At 34.5% G+C, this 23,837-nt stretch overlaps 1 protein-coding gene across 1 annotated transcript in view; it reads left to right on the top strand.

Moving 5' to 3' along the window:
• The window catches only part of LOC100931725 (collagen alpha-1(XXII) chain), a 146,985-nt gene that overhangs the window by 90,003 nt on the left and 33,145 nt on the right, over positions 1 to 23,837 (top strand). Inside the window, 3 exon segments of the mRNA XM_031947429.1 lie at positions 15,008 to 15,043; positions 15,819 to 15,872; positions 21,135 to 21,179. Of these exon segments, the coding sequence (XP_031803289.1) occupies positions 15,008 to 15,043; positions 15,819 to 15,872; positions 21,135 to 21,179 (135 nt within the window).

Below are 23,837 nucleotides of genomic sequence, written 5' to 3'. Positions count from 1 at the left end.
ACATTCCAATGCCTGGGTTCTTAAAAGTTTCATAAATGTTCTTTTTTATAGGAAGATTGGTGATAAGTGCTAGTCACAAGACTAAGAGGTACATTTAGTGACAACTGTGACCACCTTTGACTTCTTCCCTTGCTCTTTGTCCTTTTGGAAAAAATAGGCTGTCACATTGGTTTGTCAATTATTTGCTCAGCTAAGGGGGTGTAATATATTCTTTGGTCACCAGATGGTGTTCCAACTCTCTGTGAATACCTCCTTTCTCCACCCTCTCCCCAATTCCTCATTTCTCTAGGACTCTTGGCTGATAGTGACTGATCACCACCAGATTCAAAGGAAATCTAGAAGATATGGTCTCAAATGTGCTCAAAATTTCCAAAACATCAAAATGTCTCTGTCAAATCCCCATTTCTCATGGTATGGATTAACCCTCTCAAACATAGCATATATACTGCAATTTTATATACTCCAAATGTCACTTTAATGACTATATAACAATCAGATGGCATAAACATCCAACTAAGCAATAGAACATTGCTTCAAATATTCTCAATAATTTTGAAACTTGGATTTTTTTCTTTTTCTCCTTTAATCCCACTCAGTTTGTAAACAACAAACAACAGCAACAACAACCAAAAAAAAAAAAAATGGAGAGGATTGAGAGGAAAGATATTAGGAAGGTTTAAAAGTATACATAGACTGACTCCTCAGTATGTACTCTAAAAAAGCAGGATGAATGAGAATTCTATTTGATCCCATAAATATCAATTCCATTAAGTTATGAGTTCTTTGAGGATAGGGACTGCCTTTTATCTTGTTTTATATGCCTAGAGTTTAGAATAAGACATAACAAATGATGAAGGTGGTGGTAGTGATCAATGATTTTATTCATGATTGAATCTCTATGACCCCATTTGATTTTCTTGGCAAAGATACTGGTTTGCCATTTCCTTCTCTAGCTCATTTCATAGATTAGGAAACTGAGGTAAACAAGATTAAGTGTCTTACTCAGAGTCACACAGCTACTGAATGTTTAAGGCCACATTTGAACTCAGGAAGATGAGCTTTACTGACTAGTATTCTATCCACTGCATCACCTAGCTACCCCAAACTGTAGATACTCAAATGTTTATTGACTGTGTATTGATTGACTACTAATTTCAGTCTATCCAATCAGCACCCCATTGTTAGGTAGATCCATTCTCTGTTTCCTTGGGCTCCCCACATTCTGCTCCCATCTGGTCTGAACACCATATCCATTTGTGGTCTGCCTCACCTCCATGAACAGATTTTTCAAAGAGGTCTCAGTCTGTCCTTTGCTTTCCCCTAATTACAGCTGCTCAATCAGCAATCAGCAGACCAGTGCTCTATTCTTGGCCACACACCAGGAAAAGTTTGGAGTCCCTGGCAGCTTCTTCCTGCTACTTCTTACAAAATTTCTGAATAGAAGTCTCTCCCAAGGACAAAAGAAATCAGAAAACTGAAAACTCTGGGAAATAAATCCCTTTTCTGTTTATATAGTCTCTTTGGATCCCTCTTTTACCTTGTTTTCCCAAGATGTTTTGAACTACTGGATTACATTTAAAATGGAGATTGGCTTGTTAGTGATACACCACGGTTATTAGAGCTGACACAAAAGCCTATGTTAATATAAATGTTTAGAGGGAAAGGAAAAAAAAAAGTTAACGAAGCTGTTCTTCAAATGAAAGCATTCAAACACACTGAAAAGGAAGCAGTTACTTGTCTTCCAAAGTATCACTGTGTATACTCTATGTTGTTGTCAGATGAAGGATCATTTATTAAAGATTAGAGAAAAAAGAGATTCTGTAAAGTGTTAGTTCTGCCCAAAGAAGTGATACTGAGGTAGCTGAGTGTTGACTAGTCGACAGTTACAGAGAAATCTGTTTTATTCCTGTGGCATATATCTGAGACTAGACAGAAATTCTTAAGTCTTGTCAAAACAGATGACTCTCACCCATTTTCTGATGATCCACATTGATAGAAATAATACTGTCAGAAAAAATCTAAAGTGTATGAAGTTTTGGTCAAGACTTTAGTAACACAAATGGTATTTTCACATAACTGCTCTTCAACAAATCAAGGGATTCAGAAGAGACAGACAGATTTAGGAAGGAAACACTTTCTTAAGAAGATGGTGTCAGAGAATAGAATTTGGTTTTCTGGGCCATGGTTTACAATATAGTTTTTTTGGCCAGAGATGTAATGCATCCAGTTTTAATGCTAGTAAGTCTTTGCCTGGAATCTTGCTAATCTAATCAAAGGAGCTTTAAACCAAGAAGAAACTAGCAGAAAGAAAAGTGACTATGTGATTATACTAAGCAAGAAATCATGCCACAATTTAGAAAGAAAAAAATAGCAATTCCTGTAGCCAGAATTTTATAGGAGGAAAAGACTAATACCCAATTAAAAAAATAAAAACCTCACAGATTCAAGTGCTTGAATATAAATGTATAAAATATGGTAGCAAACAAGGTGAACTAAAGATTTTAAAACAAAGAAGTCAAATTGAACTCATAAGGATCATTATGACTTGTTACCATAAGGTCCATGACTAGAATAAAGTTTTTGAAGGGCAAGTATCATCCAAAATGAACAACATAGGAATAAAAGGATGATGCAGCATTGACTGTGAACACATTATATTCATGACTCAAAGGAGTCTCTTTTGATGGAAAACATTTAGTGAAGCTCAATGGATACAAAGAAAAGGAATAAAATGTGTTATTACCTGAGTATATCATGGATGACTTGCAAGGAAAGAAGAAAGAGTCTGGGAAAGAAATCACAAGTGTAGGACAGTGCCATGATCTAACAATGATGGAGAATTTCAGCTATCAAGGTATCTACTAGAGCTCTCTGCCAAATGCAAAGCATTTATTAATTTCTTAACTTGCCTTAATGATAATATCATACTTTAAAAGGTAAAAGAATTCAAAAGGAGAAATTCAATTTTGGATTGGATTTTCATGAGACTGAGGAACTAACTGACTTTTGGAGTGGAAAAGATGGGAACATTGAAGTGAAGTGACAATTTCATCTTCATATTTGTACCAGAGAATGGGAGTAAAACTATGTATTATCTGGCATATACCTTGGTTTCCAGAAATATATATATATATATATATATTTGAAATCATTCAGAGAAAGAATAATTAAAATCCTGTGGAAAGAAATTCTCAGAGAAGTCAGTTCAGAAAGCATGAAAAAGATATAATGAATGAAATTTTGAAGACACAAAAAGAAATAATTCAATAAAGGAGAAATGGGAGTTGTCTATTAAATCAGTTTAACAAAACCTCTCTTGCAATTTTTGTGGAAAACAAGACATGGACAGATGATAGTAAAATTAAGCAGATTTAGAACTTAATTAATTTGTCTGATTGAATGACCTGACATAAACAGTGATCATTAATAATTTCTTATTAAATTAGAAGGAGGTCTCTAATGGAATGTCTCAGGAATCTGTGTTTGACCTAATCCTGCAAAACATTTTTTTATCAGTGCCTTGAATTAAGGCATAGATTAAAAGCTCTACAAATTTGAAGATATCAAAAAGTTTGAAGGAATCATTCTGCTTGGCAAATTCAGGATTCAGATATGAAGATAGTATATAACATTGATCAAATATGATATAATAAACTTTATTAGATATTGATGTCTTATACTTGAATTCAAATGATCAACTTCATAAGCACAAGGTAAGTGAAACATGGCTAGTCAGCAGTTAGTCTGAAAAGCTCACTAAGTCAACAGTGTGCTATGCCCAGCTAAAAATGCTAATAGGATCTTGGTTTGAATCTGAAAAGGTAGTTTCTAAGTCTACAGAAAACATCACCTCTTGATTTTGTAGAATACAGAAATCCACATTCTGTTCTTGGTAGGCTACCCAAGACAAGTATTTTAGTGTTTTTTAAGTAGCAGTTAGATTAAATAGCATCTAAGGTTCCTTCCAATCCTGAAATCCTATATTCTAATACTCAGTGAATATTTCTGCCTTGTCTCTAGTTCAATTTGTTGATCACTCATAGTTTGTTATGTTGTAGTTATACATATAAGACCATGAGTGTTATTCTTGCCCTTTGCCAGTCCTGAACACTGTCTCCCAAGAATGATTAATCTGCTCCAATTTTTTTTATTTGTATTTTATATTCTGATTTTGGATAAGGCTTGTGGATATATGTAAATAGTTTTTCTTTCCCCTTCTATATCCGTAAGTGGCTATGGAAATATATTATTTGATATTTGAGAGAAATAGGATGTTCCAGGCAACCAATTATACTGATCAGTGGATATACCATAGCTATTATTCATGGATCAATGATTTTTCAAGCATTAGAATACAAAGGAAATAAATTTTATGTTATAAAGTAATATGTTACTTTGTAACAGTAAATAAAGCATTAGGCTTGGAACAGAAATTCATGAATTCAAATCTGGCTTCAGATAGTTACTATCTGAGTGACCCTGGGTAAGTCATTTAACCCTGTTTGCCTGAGTTCCTGATCTGTAAAATGAAGAAGAGAATCAAATAGAAAATCACTCCTGTATCTTTGCCAAGAAGACCTCAAGTGTAGTCAGGGAGAATTGGACACAAACTGGGAAAAAATGAGTGAACAGTAACAAAAGCATTCAATGATTCACAAACCACTTGAACATTATTCTTCAAAATTTGTCAAAATCTTCTCATACATTGTTTTGTTTTTCCTCACAATGACCTTGAGAAATAATACTATCTCCTATCTTCATTTCTGTAGATAAGAAACACAGAGTCTTTCGAGAAGAGAAAAGATTTAGCTAAGATTACACAGCTAATAATTTAAATAGCAGAACTGGGACTCAAAACCTCATCTGCTGTGTCCATGTCTAGGACTCTTTATCCTCTATTGTGTTGCCAGATACTGTGCTGAATAAGATGTTCCCAAATCCATTGTTATTCAATAACTATTAATTAAACAGATCCAATAACTATTAATTAAACAGATTGACACAAAATGTAGTGCTTCAAGAAATACAAATGAACTTTGCCCTCAATGCTGTGATTCTTGTTAGTTATATGTGTTGCTTCATATGATTTGTCATTCATTCTTTTATTATTTCTCTTATCTACTAAAAATCAATCTGGGAGGGGAGGACCTTCAGAGTTTCTGGCCAAAACAAAAACAATTACTCTTCACATTCACTTTGAGTCAATCAGCACCCAAACATTGATCAACTGGAGCTTGGCCTGAGAACTATTATTGATCAATCAATGAGAACCACAGTGATTTGGATTTAAAGCATGGTCTTTAAGAAAGAAATCCAGCCAGAAAACTGTAAGATATCCAAAAAATTACATTTCTTTGGACGGAGGTAAGGGTAAGGGTATGATACCCTATGTTGAGAGAAGGAAGAGTGGGAAAGAAAAGAGGCAAAGAGACAGAGAAAAAGATAAAGACAGAGACAGAAATGGAAAGAGACAGAGACCAAGAGAGACAGAGACACAGAAACATCACACACACACACAGAGACAGAGAGAAAGAGAAAAGGGAGGGGGGTAGCTTCGTTGCCAACTGACCTATTCTAATTTGATCCCTCGTAGGGCAGCTCTATTCATAGAAATTGTTGTTTTTCTTTATTTTCAAAGAGGACCATGACATTCTTTGCTTCAATTCTTACCTCGCCTTATTTGCTGAATGGACATTGCCTCAGTCAAACTGAGACCTATTAAATACCTTAGCTTAAAAATACCAAGGTCTTCCCCCGTTATCAGGTTTATCTCCAGTCATCCTGCTGGATATCCTGTCACAGGATGTAGATGACTCTGGAGTAAAAAAAATAAGGCAAATGAATTTGCATAGCCCACTCTCACTAAAATCCACTTTTCTTGCATATCATGGCATCATCTTCCTGATGTCATGATCTATTTTGAGAAAAAAAAGGGCAATCAACAAGAACAGCATCATTCCTTATAGTTATTATATAGAGTACCTCATGCAAAACATTGGAACAGGTGTGATGCAGAGATAAATGAAATTTATTACCTGTCCCCAGAGAGCAATATAGCAATAAGATCTCAAATTTAAACCAAGTCAATAAAACATTTATTAAATGAATATTGCTTTCATAAATTAACTTCTAACACTGACCTCCTGAGTTTATTAATAAAGAGAGAGAAATAACAGAAATAACTAAAACTCAAAATGGAATATAGATAAGCATTAAAAAAGGTTCAAACAAAGCAAAATGTAAGTGTGAGGCAGAAAACATAAATTCTGACCTGGGGATCACTGAAGGTTCCATGGAATGGATGTTATTTGAGCTGAGACTTCTACTCATGCATTTAAATTAGTCTATCTAGAATTACATAGGTGTGTATGTATATACACAGAGATAATAACATATGTGCATATAATTATATAGTGATAATAAAACTTACATATATGTAAATATAACTGTATAGAAAGATACAATATATGTTTATTTTAAATGTAATTATAATGATAACATACATATATGGATTTATACATATATTACTACATACCTATAGAAAGAGAGAGAGAAAAGAAAAGAGAAGAAGAAACTACAAAGAAAGTACAGCTAGAGATAGTGAGTCACCTGTTAGCAGAGGTATCAAAGCAACAGCCATATGCTAATTTATTCGTGTGTTGTATAGATGATTAATGCACTGGTTAGGAGTCTAGAATAAGTGACCTGTGAAGTTCTTTCCAATTCTAAGATTCACTGGACTGTTTTTAGGTTGCCTTTAGTAAAGATGATTCCTGAACACCTTGTGCTGAAATCCAGCCAGGTTAGTGAAAAAATAACAAGTTTTGACATAAGAAGACCCAGTGGGTTCAAGTTCTGATTCTGACACTAGCTTTGGGAACTTGACCAATTTATTTAATTTTAATTTATTTTAAATTAATTTTATTTTTAATCTATGGAATAAAATAAACATTTCCCATAATTAATTCACTTAGATTTTATTCAGTCAGAAAACATTTATTAGATGCCTACTAAGTCACAGAGTTATTTATGTTGTGGAGAAAATCAAAATCACAACAGTCATTTCTCTCAGAAAATTTTCTTCCTATCAAGAAGAAGCAATATGTTCAATCATAAGTAAATATAAAATATATGAAAAATGTTTTCCAGAAAAGATGTCACTAAAAATTGGTGTTTAAGAGTAGTCCTTGAACCTGCATGTTCTACCTGTAGAATAGGTAAGATAATAATTATCCTACCTAAGGCACACAGTATTATGAGGAAAGTACTTTGTGAGCCTTGAAGCCAGTGGACAGATGAGCTGTTATACACAAGCAGCAGATAACATTTAGATATAATAGTCCCTGGGCAGAGTGGATTGAGAAAAGAGACCAAAAGAATGAAGTGTTTGTCATCAGCAAGTTTTATGGTGGCCAGCAGAGAGCAGCAGCATCCCGGCTGGGCAGGCAGCAGTAGGGCTGATTTGTGTGATGGATGATGTTAAAAATGCAGGCAGAGGTAGTCAGGAAGATAGTATGGATGCTAGGAATACGGACGGGGGCGGGGCGAATGATAGGGCTCGCTTAGTGTTTCAGTACCAGGAATGGCTACTCAGCTTAGGACCAATGAAATCTCAAGAACTTGGAGACATTTAGTATGGGAAAAGAAAGACCGAGAAGAGATGGTGTTTTGATATACTGCCACATAGAAGAAAGGTTAGGATGTTTTTATTCTTCCTTAATCCCTAAGGGAAGAACTAGAAACAGTCCATGAAACTGAAGGTATTAATTTTAGCTCAATAAAAGGGGGAAAATCATGACAGTAAGAATTGATTTTGGAATTAATTGGTTTCCTTATTACCAGAAGCTACTAAGCAGGTGACCCATCTTCAGGGATGTTAAGATAAAGATGCCTCTTCAGATATGCAGGGAACTAGGTGAACTCTGATATCACTTCCTAATCTATGTTTCTGTGATTCAAACCTTAAATGATTCAAACGCAGTCAGAAAATGTAAGGGTTGAGTCAGAAAATCAATAAGAAGCTAAAAACAGGAAGTCACTCATTTATCCAAGACAAATCATCTGCTGACCACTTGGTGTGTTTTGGATCTTTTAATTATCAGGAAGGATCATCCTATCCCAGTTGGTTCATTGAGAGTCCTGTGCATATCAGTCATGGTATTCAATAGATAAATAAGCATTTACTTAATGACCAGTTACTGTGCTGATCACCGGAAGTAAAGAGGCAAAAGTGAACAAGACAACTGTCTTCAAGGAGCTTATATTCTCTAGAAAACACATGGTGGTTGTTTGTCCTTCCTACTCAAAGACAATCATGACTTCAGGGAGGTGATGCCATAACATGCAAGTGAATTGAATTTAAGTGAGGTAGGTCATGGACCATAAAAAGTTTATATAAAAATAAAATCCCCATGGTGAAGTACTATCAACTGGAGAAATCAGGAAAGGATTTAGAGGGTAGCACTGAGCACTGGAAGGAACTGAAAATTCTGAGTACTAACAAAGACAAAAACTACATTTTGGTAAATATTTTAAGTTTACAAAATGTTTTAGCTTAGGCATAATTACTATCCCTATTTTTACAGATGAGACAAGCAAGTTTCAAAGAGATAAAGTGCCCAAATCTACTGCAAATCTACTGGGCTGAGTGCTTATTGATTTTAAGTCTGCCATCTTTTATGGTAGAAACCATTAGATTTGGAATCAAGAGATCTGATTTAGAGTCCCAGCTCTTTCATTCAATGCATGTGAAAACTTGGATGATTCCATACTTTCTCTTGGCTTCAACAATAATGGGCTTTGAACTCTCTTAGCACTAAATACTGTGTATCTAAGTGTCTTTCTAAAGGTTATACCAAGGGAACTAGGGTCTGAACTTGGGTTTCCTGACTTAGGACTTTTTTTTCTCCTCTGGTGTGTCAAGAACCCTCTTGATGAAGCCCATAGGGTCCCTTTTCAGAATAATGTTTTACTTTTAAATTTTGAAGGAAGCACTGAATTTCTTTCTTTTTTGCTGCACAATAAAATTTTTTTATTATAACTGTTTGTTGACAGAACAAATGTCTGGGTTATTTTTTACAACATTATCCCTTGCACTCACTTTTGTTCCGATTTTTCCCTTCCCTCCCTCCACCCCCTCCCCTAGATGGCAGGCAGTCTTATACATGTTAAATATAGTATATCCTAGATACAATATATGTGGAAGCACTGCATTTCAATGACTGATAAATGAAGATAGAATGATGGTTTTTTCCCATCCAAGTTCCTGGATGCCCTAAAATCTATCCCTGATCCTTGCGGCCCCCAGGTTAACTTACTATACACATAACTGTATCCTTTACTGTTGTGCCATACAGTTTTTTTCCCATTTTGGCATGTGAAATAAAATACTATGCTAGGGTTATCTGTGGGTCCACCCAACATAAAGAATTAACCATACCTCCTAGTAAAAATACTACCATAAATCACTTTTGAAACACTCCTCTCAAAGAGAGACCAGCTAAAAAACAATTTGCCAGGTCCATCCCAGAGGTTGTAAATTTAGTTTTGTATATTTTCACTGCTCAGACTTACTAAACTTTAACTTGGGCTTTAGTTATCAAATTTCCACATGTCCTTTCTCTGGCTGCTGGCCTAGGCCTCTATGTCCCAGGAATTTAGGGAACAAAAAAGTTCAAAGGTGAGATGAGGTGAGAGCTGGGGAAGGAGAGGAAAAAAAGGAAAGGGGAGAGTGCAAAGGCACTTTGGTTTAAGAGTTTTAAACTCTGGAATTGGAGGCATTAGGCTCCAAAGAATCTCTGACACATATTGTCTGGGTCTCAATGGGCAAATCACTTAAATTCTCAGTACCCTCAGGCAACTCCATAAGATTCTAAGTTGCTGAGAAATTGTTAAAGGAGTTTGCTCACCAGGGGCAATACCTGTGAAATCATAGGCTCTATCCTATCCTACCCCAGTCTCATTTTCCTCATCTTTAAAGTAAGAATTATTGATACTTATACCACTTATGCTCCAAGTTTCTTTTTTTTTTTTTTTGAGAAAAAGTTCCTTTTAAATTACAAAATTCTATGAAAATATGAATTATTATTATAAAAAGAAACATTTTTCAGGCAACTTCTGAATTAATGCTTTTGGGATATCCAGTACATCTTCTCTCAGAAGATACTGGTTTGAAGGCACTCAATTGCAACTTACTCTAGAATTCTCCAAGTGACTTCTAGCAGACACTGGTGGACTTTGTTTTGGGGAAGGAAGTCAGATTGCTTTTATTCTGTCTGACAACCCCTGCCCCATTACAACTGAGACAATAGGAGCTGTCAAGGCAATTGTTTAGTTTCTTGATTTCCATTTAAAAGTCATTTAAAAATATCTTTTAATTTCAGTGCTGCCTCTAATCTTACTGTCTGATCCTTTAGTGCTTCAGAATAATCTTGCCAAAAGTATAGAAACATTACAGTCCCACTCCACTATACCACAAAATCAACTTAAATTCTTCCCATTCCTAATGGTAATTCACATTTGTAATGTGCTTAAAGAGCAGATTCACAGACATCTCAATTAATCCTTACAATTCAAGGAGAAAACTAGTGAGATTATAGTCCTCCCTATTAATCACTTGATTCCCTTCCATCAAATGAAAGCTCCTTGAGATCAGGGATTGCTTTTTTCAGGGGTATTTCTAGCACCTACCATAACATAATGCCAGCTTAAGAGCACAAATCTTAAGCAAGGTATATTGAATTGAATTGCAGAATATCTTGGTCAGAATCACTAGGTTAATTAGAAACTCAACAAGTGTTTGGAATCCAAAGCTGGTTTTCTTCTAAAAGGTCATATATTTAAATCTGAATGGGATTTCAGAAGTGATTTTTTCAAGATCATGCCTTTAATAATTGATAGGAGAGAGATCTGAATTCAGGTTCTACTTATTCTAAATCCACTTCTCTCCACACTCTTGGATACCTACTTCAACATTTCTTCAGTGGATCACTTGTATGATTCTTCTCTTTAACACTGGCAACCATAGTTGCTCAGTGCTTTCCACCCTGGTTAATCTTCTACCTAATTCAACAAACATTTAGTAAGTATATATTATACATAAGGTTCATACTGCTCCAGAGATAAGGAAGGCATGGCCCTTGAACTCACAGACTTTACAGAATAGTAAAGGAGACTAGGCATAAATTCAAATGATTATAATGCAATAGAATGTCATCAATATTCCCTCTAAGATTCTTTCTTTCCCTCAATCCTATTATGTGATGACTATATATTATTTTCTGATTCTTCCTAGTCAGTTTCATTGAATGATTGATTATTAATAAGTCACTTCACGTCTAAGCCTCAATTTCCTCAAGTATAAAATGCGGATAATAATCACAATAGTATATATAAAAACTATAGTATTTAACTCATAAAGTTATTTTGAATTTAAGGGATGGGGTTGATTGAACCAATCAATCACTCCTACTCCAATTGAAGTATCTCCTTTTTGAACATTTACTGTGTGACACTGGGCAGGTAACTTAATTTCTACTTGTGTCAGGTTCCTCATTTGCAAAATAGATAAAAGCAATAGTATTTCACAATGTTATTGTAAAGATAAAATGAAATAATATTTGAAAAATGCTTCCGAGACTTTAAAGATTATATAAATTATAATTATTAAATAATGAGATACTATAACCTGATAACTTTGTAAAGTGAGAACATATCTATTGCAACATTTAAAAGATTTTGAAGTAAATGTGCATAACTTAGTTTATCAAGTAGAAAAGGAATAGATGTTTCTAGACACTGGAGGAAATGAAATGATACTATAAAAGACATGTATTGAGGTTGAATGAGAAAACTCAGTCATATATGATGAGACTTTCCATAAAATAAGAAGCCAATTAACTCATTAATCAATCAGTTTATTAAGCACCTATTATATGCCAAATATGCTGGGAATACAAAAACAAAAAGGAGAAAAATGTTCCCTGTTCTTGAGGAATTTACAGTCTGATGGGGGAGATTACATGCAAACAAATGTATACAAAATGAGCATTATACAAGATAAGAAGGGAATAATTAAAAGAGGGAAGGCACAGAAAGTAGGAGGTGTTGGGGAAGTATTCCTGTAGAAAGTAGGATTTTTGTTGGAACTTAAAGGAACACAGATAAGTTAGTAATTGGAGTTGAGGGGAATAGCACTAGGTTGGATCCCAACATTTTAGAGGTGAGTCAAGAGAAGGGAGTTCTAGTCAAGACACTGAGAGGTACTTGCTTGCTCATGGGGGAGAATAAGAGGCTTGAAATCCTCCCTCTCTTCCCCCGTCCAAACTGCCAGACTGGAGGAAGATCTTTCACACTTTGAAACGGCTAAAAAATGTGGGCTTCTCATCAGTGTTCCTTAGCAGCATATCCAGGAATAACAGTAACTGGCAGCATTCTCTATCTACATAAAAAGCCAAGGACAAAGTAGACACACTCGGGAAAGACAACTACAGAGTTTTTACCAGGAACCCAGGAGAACGCTACCCCTACTTAAGGAAAACATAAGGACCCCATAAGAGGGAGAGGGGATGGTAAAGTACTCTCAGCCAAAGGTCTTCAAGAAGCTGTGAATTACCTATTTTGTAACTTCCTATGTTCTGAGGTTGAGCCCATTTTCCACTGGGCTCTGGTATTTTTTAGAGAATGAGCCCCTGCTTGTGGGTAGGGCTAGAATGTTCTGTAAAAGAAGTTATATCCCTTGGGAAAAACCTGATTCTAAAAGCCAATTAAGTCTATTTTGTTCATTGATATTAACTGGTAATCTTTGGAGAACTACCAATTGGGAACTTTTGAGCTATAGAATTATAGAAAAAGACCTCCCCCAAAGATTTTACAATACCAAGGGCAAATATGGGGCTACCCTGCAAAGACCTGGTTTTTCAATAAGAATAAGAATTGGGACAGTAGATTCAAAGTCTCGACTATGCAGGATCAAATTTAATCAGTCTAATCAGTTAAAGTTACTTTCTATCACTTTGTGAATACTTTATATTTACTTTACTCAGGATCACATACTGGTAGGATGTTTGCTAACTAATAGTGAAGATGTTTGCTTTTTGTCTTTGTGCACATAATATCTAGAGCAGGGGTCCTCAAACTTTTTAAATAGGGGGCCAGTTCACTGTAGATGTTTGCTTTTTGTCTTTGTGCACATAATATCTAGAGCAGGGGTCCTCAAACTTTTTAAATAGGGGGCCAGTTCACTGTCCCTCAGACTGTTGGAGGGCCAGACTATAGTAAAAACAAAAACTTTGGTTTGTCAGCCTTTAAATAAAGAAACCTCATAGCCCTGGGTAAGGGGGATAATTGTCCTCAGCTGCCGCATCTGGCCCGTGAGCCATAGTTTGAGGACCCCTGATAGAGCAATATCAACATATAATGAAAGAAATAGGTTTGTATTTTTATTAATATAGGAAATGCCAGGTATGGAAAATCCCTTTACTTATGGAAAATCCTTCTCTGCAATTTTTAACCTTAGAGAGTTGTGTTTAAGCGCCTTATTCAAGGTCACACAGCTAGTATGTTTCAGACTTTACTGGATAATTCAGAAATTCCTGATGTCAAGGTCAGCTTTCTGTATACTATGTTTAATCAAGGTTGAATTAAATTTTGATAATTATGCAATGAATTCATTAGAGGCAAAGTACTTCAGAAACTCAACTCTGGGTCACAATTTCACATGGCGGAGGTCTCATAACTGAAAGTGGGTTCACAAAATTATAATTTATTACCAGCAAATGTTTTATTTGTATACCTATCATAAAACAACATGGAAGAATTTGTAAATATTTGGGCAAAAATGGGTCACAACTGGTTAAAGTTTGCCCTGTTTTAGAGGACAGAAACTTGGCCTTTGTGAGTCAGGAAAACCTATTTTCTAGTCCTAATTTTGACACATAGCTTTTCGAATATTGGTAAATCACTTAAATTGTTAATGTCCCCTTGACAGTCCCATAAAATTATTTTTAACTATCTTTTGAATTATCAACAAGCTGCTAATCTTCATTAATAGAGTTTCTACTGAAAATTCCTTACAAACACTGAATCATAGGTCTGAGTAAAAATCAATTATGTAAGGCACTTGACAAACCATGACACTCTCTATAAATATTATTCATTGTTATTATTTCTATCATTACTACTCCTGGGGAATATCAAGACATTCAACTGAAGAAAATTCCAATAGAATTTACTAAGCCACATTGACTTGGTTGTTGTATTATGTTTCTCTCCCACTTGATTATTCAGCTTATCCAAAGACTGTCAAATACAGTCTCACATTAGCTCAAAGTCTTTCATCCTAATGAATTCATATGATTCCAATGTAAACAACTGGATATTCTTTATTCAAATAATCCACTACTCTGTCCCAAATTTTTGCTTCCTCTTGGGAAAGATCCCATTGCCAGCATAATCTCAAGGATGATGTCAATGATATCATTTATATTCTAGTTTCACTGGAGTGCATTAAAGCATGAAATTCTTGCTCACTCAAAGCATTGCCTTTCAATTACAAGGCCTCCCACCACACAGAGCTGAAGAGCTTCTCAGCTAGTACATACATCCCCCAGTATGTTGTCTTCCTTTGCTCTCTCCTACCCCCCAACCTTGGCTGTCTAGCTGCTAATCTCCATCTCTGATGAAATTGAATACCTTGTCTCTAGTTGAATATTGACCCTCATTTTTTTTCCCATTTGTCTTTTTTATTAATTATAGCTTTTTATTGACAAAACATATGCATGGGTAATTTTTCTTTCTTTTTTTTCTTTTTTTTTAAATATTTATACTGTTTTATTGACAGAACCCATGCCTGGGTAATTTTTTACATTATCCCTTGCACTCACTTCTGGTCTGTCTTTTTCCCCTCCCTTCCTCCCTTTACCCCCTCCCCAAGATGGCAAGCATCCTATACATGTTAAATAGGTATTGACCCTAATTTCAAGGAATATCTCATTCTGTTTGTCTCTAGGGTTCCACTGGACCACCAGGAGAAAAAGGACCACCAGTAAGTACATTGTGCCTGTGTAGTGCTAGATTTCTATAGGAAATAATTAGGTTACTTGGTTGAGTATTCTTTCCATCAGCGTAGATTGAAAACCATATAGTCCTCATTTTAAATGATCTTTCCTAAGTTTTCCATTAATCCTTCACAAGGATCCTTTCAATGTGCCAGAGACTATATTATGATTATTTTAGTATTTTAAGAGATATTGTTGAAAGTTGAGATTTTTGAATGTTTCCTTGGGTACCAAGACAATATTAAAAGAGGACAACTATATCTGTATAAGAGTGTATGTGCATGTGGGCATTTGTGTATATATATAGACATATATATATATATATATATATATATATAAATGTATATATGTATATATATATATACATGTATATGTGATAATTGCTAGTATTGAGTTTGAAATCAAAGGAATATTGGTAATTCATTTATGAGGTTGAGTTTGGGAAAAGAGTAAATTGAATTCAGTTAGTACAAGGCTAATGGCCAGAGTAAGAACTGAAGTAAGGATAGATTGAAGATAACAGTGAGAACAAATCATAGGTTTAAAGACGTCTGAAATACAGAGATGAAATGATGGAAGATTGTGATCTGATAAAATAAGATTAATACAAAACAGCTTATGTTTTAGATTCCACTGACTGATAACAGATTTATATTCATATTATAAAAACCTCATGTGTCCATGAATATGTGTGTGTAATTATGCATATATATGTATTCTCTAATATTTTGAGGGGTATTTTTTTGGTTTTCTTTTATTCAGGGTTCTCGAGGGTTACCCGGATTCCCAGGTCCACAAGGTCCAGCTGGACAAGATGTAAGTTAATAGAAATTATGAAATTTATGATCATGAATTTATAAAGTATTAAATCTTCAAGAGACCAAATTGACATCATCTCATCTAGTCTTTAATTAAATAAATTGCAGCTAAGAGAGCAGAAGTGACTTCTAAGGCCAGACAGTGAGCTAGCTCCAGAAATAAGATTCAAGCTGAAATTTCCTTACTTCCTGGGCAATGCTTTATCTTACCACACCATTAGTTTAAGGTATTGATACCCCTAATAAGTTCATTATGAAATCAATCAATTAGTCAATAAGCAGCTATTAAGGACTTACTATGGGCCATTATTCTAGGTTCTGGGGAAAGAAAGTAAAAAATGAAATTATGCCTGTCTTCAGATAGGTTATCATCTAATAGGGAAGACAAACATGTAAATGCATAGAAATATACAAAACAGATACAAGTAACCTTTTTTTTTATAGAGACTATACTAACAAGTGAGTGATGAGAGGTAAGAATCAAGAAAGGTCTCATGCAGAAGGGGACATATGAGTTGCATATTCAAAGAAACAAGGAATTCTACCCTCAATAATATCCTAGATGAGTATAATCTAGCTTCCTCCTAAAGTCTTCTTGTAATAAAAAAAACTGAATATCTTCTGGAAAGATCCATTTTCCCAAATTCAGCCTTATATTTTTCCTTAGAAAAAAATTAAAGCTCCTAAAGATCTTTATATATCATCTAGATCCATTTCCTACTTTAGAGAAAGGGAAACTGAGGTCCAGAGAAATCAGTGTGGCTCTGTAGAAAGAGCACTGGATTTGGAGTCATAAGGTCAGGCTTGAAGGAATGTGGAAGGGAAGTCCTCTTTATTTGATGAAATGAGAAACTGAAAAACCAAGAGAGAGAACCTGACTTACCTAAGGTCACACAGATTCTTAAGTGAATCATTCAGGTCCTATCCTGTGGCTCCTTTAATTGGGTTTTCAGTGTAAGGGCAGAATTTGGAGACTACCTCATTGATTGCTGCCTGACTCTCAGAGATTTTATTTTGGAGGACTCAACTTTCATTTTCCTTCCAGCTTTTCTGTAAGTCATTAAAAATTATAAAATTGTTAAAAATTGAAAGACACTTTTATCATCCACTCAATCTCCTGATTTTTAAAAGGATTGAGCAAGGTCTTCCAAAGTGAATGTAATTAGCAGTCATTTCTATTTTGGCCAGAAATGTTGATGGTCTTCCCCTCCCAGATTTATTTATTTGTTTGTTTGTTTGTTTATTTATTTTTACTAAGTGGAAGTGGTCATCTTTGCTTCAAGACCTTTGTCTTTTACCTAGTTTTATTACTGAATGGGTGTTGTTTCAGTCAAACTGAAACCTCATGAAAATCTTAGCTTAAAAAGGCCAAGGTCTCCCACTGATCCAGAGCTATCTCCAGTCATCCTGATCTGTATCTTGCCACTGGATCCAGATGGCTCTAGAGGGGAAAATGAAGCAGGTGGTCTTTCATAGCCCTCCCTCACTTAAATCCACTTTGCTCGCATGTCATAGCATCACCTCTATGATGTTTATAAAATTTATAAAATGAGGATAATGGAAACACTTTGTTCCTAGGGGTATTGCAACCATAAGATGAGTTAATACTTTTAATGTGCATTGCTAGATGCCTGGATGAGAGCAGTCATTATATAAATGTTTGTTGATGCTGTTCTTAACAATTCTGGTAACCCTTGTCTTAACAAACCACAATTTCTCAATTCCTCTCCAGTACTGTGGTGCTCAGAAGTGACCACAATTCTAATGGTTATCTTGCTAGGACAGATTAGAGGAGGACTATTACCTCCTGTTTCCTGAAAACTCTGCTACTCTTAATTCCTGCAAAACATGCATTTCTGAGACTATGAGTTACTGTTATTGAATCATGCTTACATTATAGTCCTCAAAAATGCTTATGTTCTTCTCAACACAAAACTGTTATCTAACTGAATTTCTATCTATTTAAATCTTATTTTGGGGGCTGCTAGTTAGCCCTGAAGTCAGGAGGACCTGAGTTCAAATTTGGCCTCAGATACTTAACACTTGACCTTGGGCAAGTCACTTAACCCCAATTACCCCACTCCTCCCACCCAAAAAATATATGTGTGTGTATATAATGTGTGTGTATATATATATATATATATATATATATATATATATATATATAATTTATTATTAGTTTAATGGAGAACTTTACATGTTGCTCTACTAAATTTTATATTCTTAAGTTTAACCTATTATTCTATATTTTGAGATCCTAGGAATCTTTACAATCATTTAATGTGTTAGCTATTACTCTGCGTGGTTCCCATTAAAAATGCCTATTTATTTCTCCAGCACATTTCCTAATTAATGATATGTATCAAGCCTAGTCCAGGAAAAGATACAATAAATAAATGCCCTTGGATGACTTACTGTCTACCAAGACATCCGTCTTAATCTCTTAATGGCTCTAAATTTTAGAAAAATTATCCTTTGACAAAATCTATCATCTTGTAACTTCATCCGTTGGTGCTAGTTTTGCCCTTCAGTGCTAAACAAGTTAAATCTCCTATATGAAATCTTTTCAAATATCTGGATACAGTATTCATCTTCCTATCACACATACTTAGCCTTCTTTTATTAAGGGTAAAAATCTTTAGTTCTATTTATCAATCTTTCTATGACATATTCTCCAGTCTTGTTACTGCCTTGTTTACTCTCTAAATCAAGGCTTTACAATAATACAATTTAATAAAATATGTAGCAAATATTAGATTCCACTGTACTTATTTTTTAATTAAAAAATAAAATCTTCTGATTTTACATAAAAAACTCCACCTTACCTGCTTTTTTTCCAATAAAGTATCTCTCATGCATAATGTAAAAATTATATAATTTTTCTTGCAATATATAACAGAGGTAATTATGTCTGATAACATTCTAATCATTACTATCAAGCAAGATATAAAACAGGCAGTCATGTTCAAAAGCTATTCATCACTATCATGGAGGAGATCCAGCATACAATCCAAGTGTGAAAGGTAATCACTCTACATGGTAAGCTTTCCAGGTACCCATTTTTGCAGATGTCATTGTTCTGATTGGATCATGCATCAGGAGACTGCAAACTCTCCTAAATGAGATCCAGTATCCTTCAACAGAGTTTGATCTTACTGGATAGCTAAGAAACAGGAAAAAAAAAAAAAACAAGTAAACAAAGAATGTGTATTGTCCGGGCCATGGTATATAGATGGATGAATGACTCCTAGAACTGACAGATAGATAGATTATATATTACATATATAATATATAGACATACACACATGTGTATATATACACACATGTATGGGTATAGTATGACTACTATAATCTGCAAAGAAATGAAATTTGAGGATGACCCAAAGGACATTGAAGAATTAGCTACATAATTGATGTCATCATGCTGTAAAACATTAAAAACAAAGAATTATGAAGAATAAATGATTTAAAGCATTTTATTTAAGAAATCTGGGCTGGACCTGCATTTTTGATTTCCTTCACAGGCTAATTGTACAATATTTCAGAGTCTGATTCTTTTTGTACAGCAAAATAACGGTTTGGTCATGTCTACTTATTGTGTATCTAATTTATATTTTAATATATTTAACATCTACTGGTCATCCTGCCATCTGGGGGAGGGGGTGGGTGGAAGGAGGGGAAAAATTGGAACAAGAGTGTGGGCTGGCTATAGACACACACACACACACACACATACACACACACACACACACACACACATATATATACATATACTATAGATATCAAGGAAAAGGTAGGGGGATACCCTAGTACACTTCATGATCTCAAGAGAAATTAAGGAAGTACTCCAAATATATGGCAGACCCTCATTGGGATTTTATAAAAGATAAAGGGCAACAGTTATTTCACTGGAATGGGGAAACTCCCAGATGAGGATATTCCTATCAATACCAATAAGAATCTTCTCTGTATATATCTTAGTCTTAGAGAGTTGCCTTGAGCAATTGTGAAGTTAAATAACTTGATTAAGGTCAAATAGTTCATATCCTAGGTTGAACTTAAATCTGTTTTTGAGATCAGCTTTGCAGACTTTTCTTCCATAATACCATAATGTCTCTCATTCCACTAGAGATTTCCATCAAATCTGATATTAGTACAGAAATGAGTACTCTTTGGGTCCAGTCGTTCAACTATTTTCAAATACCTTTATGTGTACTTTGACCCAGCCTACTTCTGTCTTATTCAGAGATATCACAAAAGAAACTTTATTAAATTCTTTGTCAAAATCTCAGTAAATTCTTCTCCATCTTCCAATGACTCATTTGAGCTTAAAGCTGACTGGGCTCCTGATGGCTATACCAGTAGTAAAAATCTCTGGCAGATTCTAGCCAGTAGTAAAGTAATTAGTTAACTAATTGTGAAGGTTCTTAAGAGAATTACCTAAGAAAGACATTGGGGACTTGTATTTTCATACTCCAGAGAAGAATTGAATGAACGTGAATTGACCTAAAAATAATTCTTTCTCATATTCCAGAACTTCACATCCATCCCCCTTAACAACTATCACACAGACATTTCTTTAATGTCAAGGTGATATACATATTTATAAGGGACTTCAGAGTCTTTTAATCCAACTCCCAGGTAACGCATGAATCCTGTCTAACCTACACCTGAAAAGTTCCAGTGAGACAAAGAGCTCACCTCATCATGTGACAGTTAATTTCATGTTTAGATAGCTTTATATTTTGTGTAAGTTTGCTGTCATGTTTAGGAGAAATCTATTATCCTTTAATTTGTTGAGTATTGTTCCTAGGAGTCAGATGAACTATATTTCTGATTCCTTTATGCATACTTATTCTGCACCAGACACTTAAAACATAAAAAATAACATATAAACAGGTAAATTTATATTAATAACAAATATCCATAAACAAATCACTGGGCCTTACATGAGGTAAAAGAATTAGTTCTACTTTATAGATGATGAAAAAGAGATTCAGAGTGCTGAAATGATTTGCCACAGATCAGACATGTGATATGAGTTAATGCTAAGACCTACAATCAGGTTTTCTGAGTGCACTTGTCACTATTGCTCATCAATGAAGATCCCATACTTTCTATAAATCACCTTCATTAGAGTCGTGGTGTGTGTGTGGGGGGGGGGGAAGGAAGTGTCAAAACACAAGAATAGTCTGTCTGTAATCAGTATAACAAGATCTTTTTTCATCTTTTTTTTTTTTTTTTTTTTTTTTTTTGGTAGGGTCTACCCGGAAATCCAGGAGAAAGAGGTGCACCAGGAAAACCAGTAAGTTGTCTTAGTCTTCTGAATTCTTTTTAAAGCCCCAACTGGTCTTGTTCTTTTTTTTTCCATTTATGTTGATACCATCAAAAAACCCAGCGAGTTTCACATGAGAATTTATTATGACCTTAATACTCACAATAAGGTTAGCCTAAGATCTGAACTTTTGCTTATGACTATCTATAACCATTCACCCATCATCATTACTGTCATCACCATTATCATATTTATCATCATCTTTCACATTTCCATAAGTTTTCCAAGCACTTTCCTCACAATAGATCTCAGAAAGGCAGAACAAAAATTTCCCCCATTTCATATGTGAGAAAATAGGCTTGTAAAGGCATTGTCTGTTTATATAACTATTTAAATGGTAAAACTTAAGTTTCAAACTTAGGTCTCTTAACTTCAGAGCTTCATCCTCATTTCATTATACCATTCTGTATTTCTTTATTTTTCTTTTTCATTATTATTGTCATTTTCTTTACCACTCTGCATTTCTGATAGAACATTGGCCCAGTGATCATTTCCTAGGTCTTTTCTCTTTAATCTTGTACTATCTACTGGCTCTCTATTACATAAAAACATGCTTAGATCTACCCTATCTTAAAAACCAACAGCAACAAAATATTTCATTTAATCTTTCTTCCCCTACAAATGTTGTCTTTTTTGTAGACTTTTCTACAAATCTTTTCAACTGCAAAATCCTAGAATAGATTGCCTTTTTTTCTTGCTCTTTCTCTTTACTATCTACATATTCAAAAATCTTTACAATCTGGTTCTTGATCTCACTAATTTACCAAAATCTACCTCCTTTTCCCATCAAACCTTGTTCTTTGTAAGGTTAAAAATAAACTGACTTGTTAAATAATATTTCCCTTCAATTTTCATCTCTTTAAATGCTTTACTGTTTTTTTGACTTCTTCCTCATGGACTTTCTTTTCTCCCTTATTTTCTGTGATTCTTCTCTCTTGTTTGTCCTACTAACTTTCAAGCACTCCTCTTTCTTTGCTGCATCAGAGTCTATCTCCTGCCCTCTTAGCCTAAAGGCCTATATCCCACAGGCCTTGTTTTTTTCTCTTTACATTTTCTCCATTGGTGATCTCTTCTGCTTCTAAGAGTTCAAGTACTATCTATACAAAGATGACTCCTAAAGCTATATAAATAGTCCTCATCTCTTCCCTGAATGCTATCATGCTTTATCAACTGTCTACTGGACTTCTCTTAGGAGACCACTTAAACATCTCAGATTCAATATTTCTAAAGAAAGATCATCATCTTTAACCTTAAAATAACCTATCCTCCAAACTTCCCTATTTTTATTGAGAGCTCCATCATCTTTACAGTCTCTTAGATTCATAATTTCAAAGTCATACTTAACTCTCCTATAGCCATGATATTCCCCCATGTCTCTTTTATTGCTTAAACCATACTGGCTCTATCTCAGTGACATCTCTCCCAACCATTTCTTACTTTCCACTTTTAGATCATCATCCTTTTTCAGACCCTCATGGCCACTTATCTGGGGATAGAATAATTATCTACTCAGTCTCTTTGTGTCCATCACCTCCTTTCCAATCCATCCAGAAAAATTATCAAAATATTGTTCTTAAGGCCCAAATCTGACCATGTTGCTCCATGTCTCAGGATCTTTAAATATTTCAGTTTTGTCTACAGGATAGTTTCCTCAAGTTGGCATTTAAAATCCTTTACATGTTTATTTTAACCTTCAATTAAACACTTTCTACAATGATTTATTGGGGTACAATGGAGTCAGGAAAACCTGATTTGAAATCCTACCTCAGACATATACTAGCTGTATGAAACTATGATTCTATGCAGTGACTTAATCTCGGTTTGTCTCAGTTTCTCCATTTGTAAAATAAGAGAAAAAATAGCACCTACCTCCCAGAGTTGTTTTGAGGACCAACGAGATACTTGTAAAGTACTGCGCTCACATAATAAGCAGTATATGAATTTTATTGAAATATGGAGATTATACCAGATTTTGTAAGGTCATTTTAATTAAGCACAAATTCTGTTGGGTCCTAGGAAGTTGTATGGTTTTGAGTAATAACTTAGCAGAGTGCATATTTTTTGTGAACCATAGTTAATCTTGGTGGAACTCATTGTTAGAATATTAATAACCACAGGATAAATTGTATTTAAAAGCTTTTTTAAAAATTTAAACTCAAGAAGGTTGTCTATTAATGTATAGAAGTGATTGTGATCTGAAGAGAATGGCTATATCCATGAAGTCATAGACCTTTTAGAAATATTAAAGCATAAAATATTTGAAAACATTAAGGATTTTAATGTATCTTTTCTTATTCAAATTTTGGATGATTCATTATATTTTTTTAAACAACTGCTACCAGTCTTTATCTAGAGTACTTAGTTTCTTTTATTTCAAGTTATCCTCCCTATCATTGACCATTCTCATATGATTATCCTTTATCTCATTAGTCCATCACAACAGGGATTTAACATTTTCAAAAAGAACTTATGGCTTTCCCTAGGCAAACTGAAATTAGGTGCTAAGGAACAAATCCCTGCTTTTATGAATTTTACTATTTTCAATTTCCTAATTTATTTTATTCTACTTTCTAAGTCCCTAAAAATGAATTCTTCATGATATATAGTGATTTTATTTTTTAACCTAAT

The sequence above is a fragment of the Sarcophilus harrisii genome, chromosome 1 (assembly GCF_902635505.1).
Source record: "Sarcophilus harrisii chromosome 1, mSarHar1.11, whole genome shotgun sequence".
NCBI classification, from domain to species: domain Eukaryota; kingdom Metazoa; phylum Chordata; class Mammalia; order Dasyuromorphia; family Dasyuridae; genus Sarcophilus; species Sarcophilus harrisii.
Note: the sequence above shows the minus strand (reverse complement) of the source record. Positions and strands in the feature narration are given on the sequence as shown.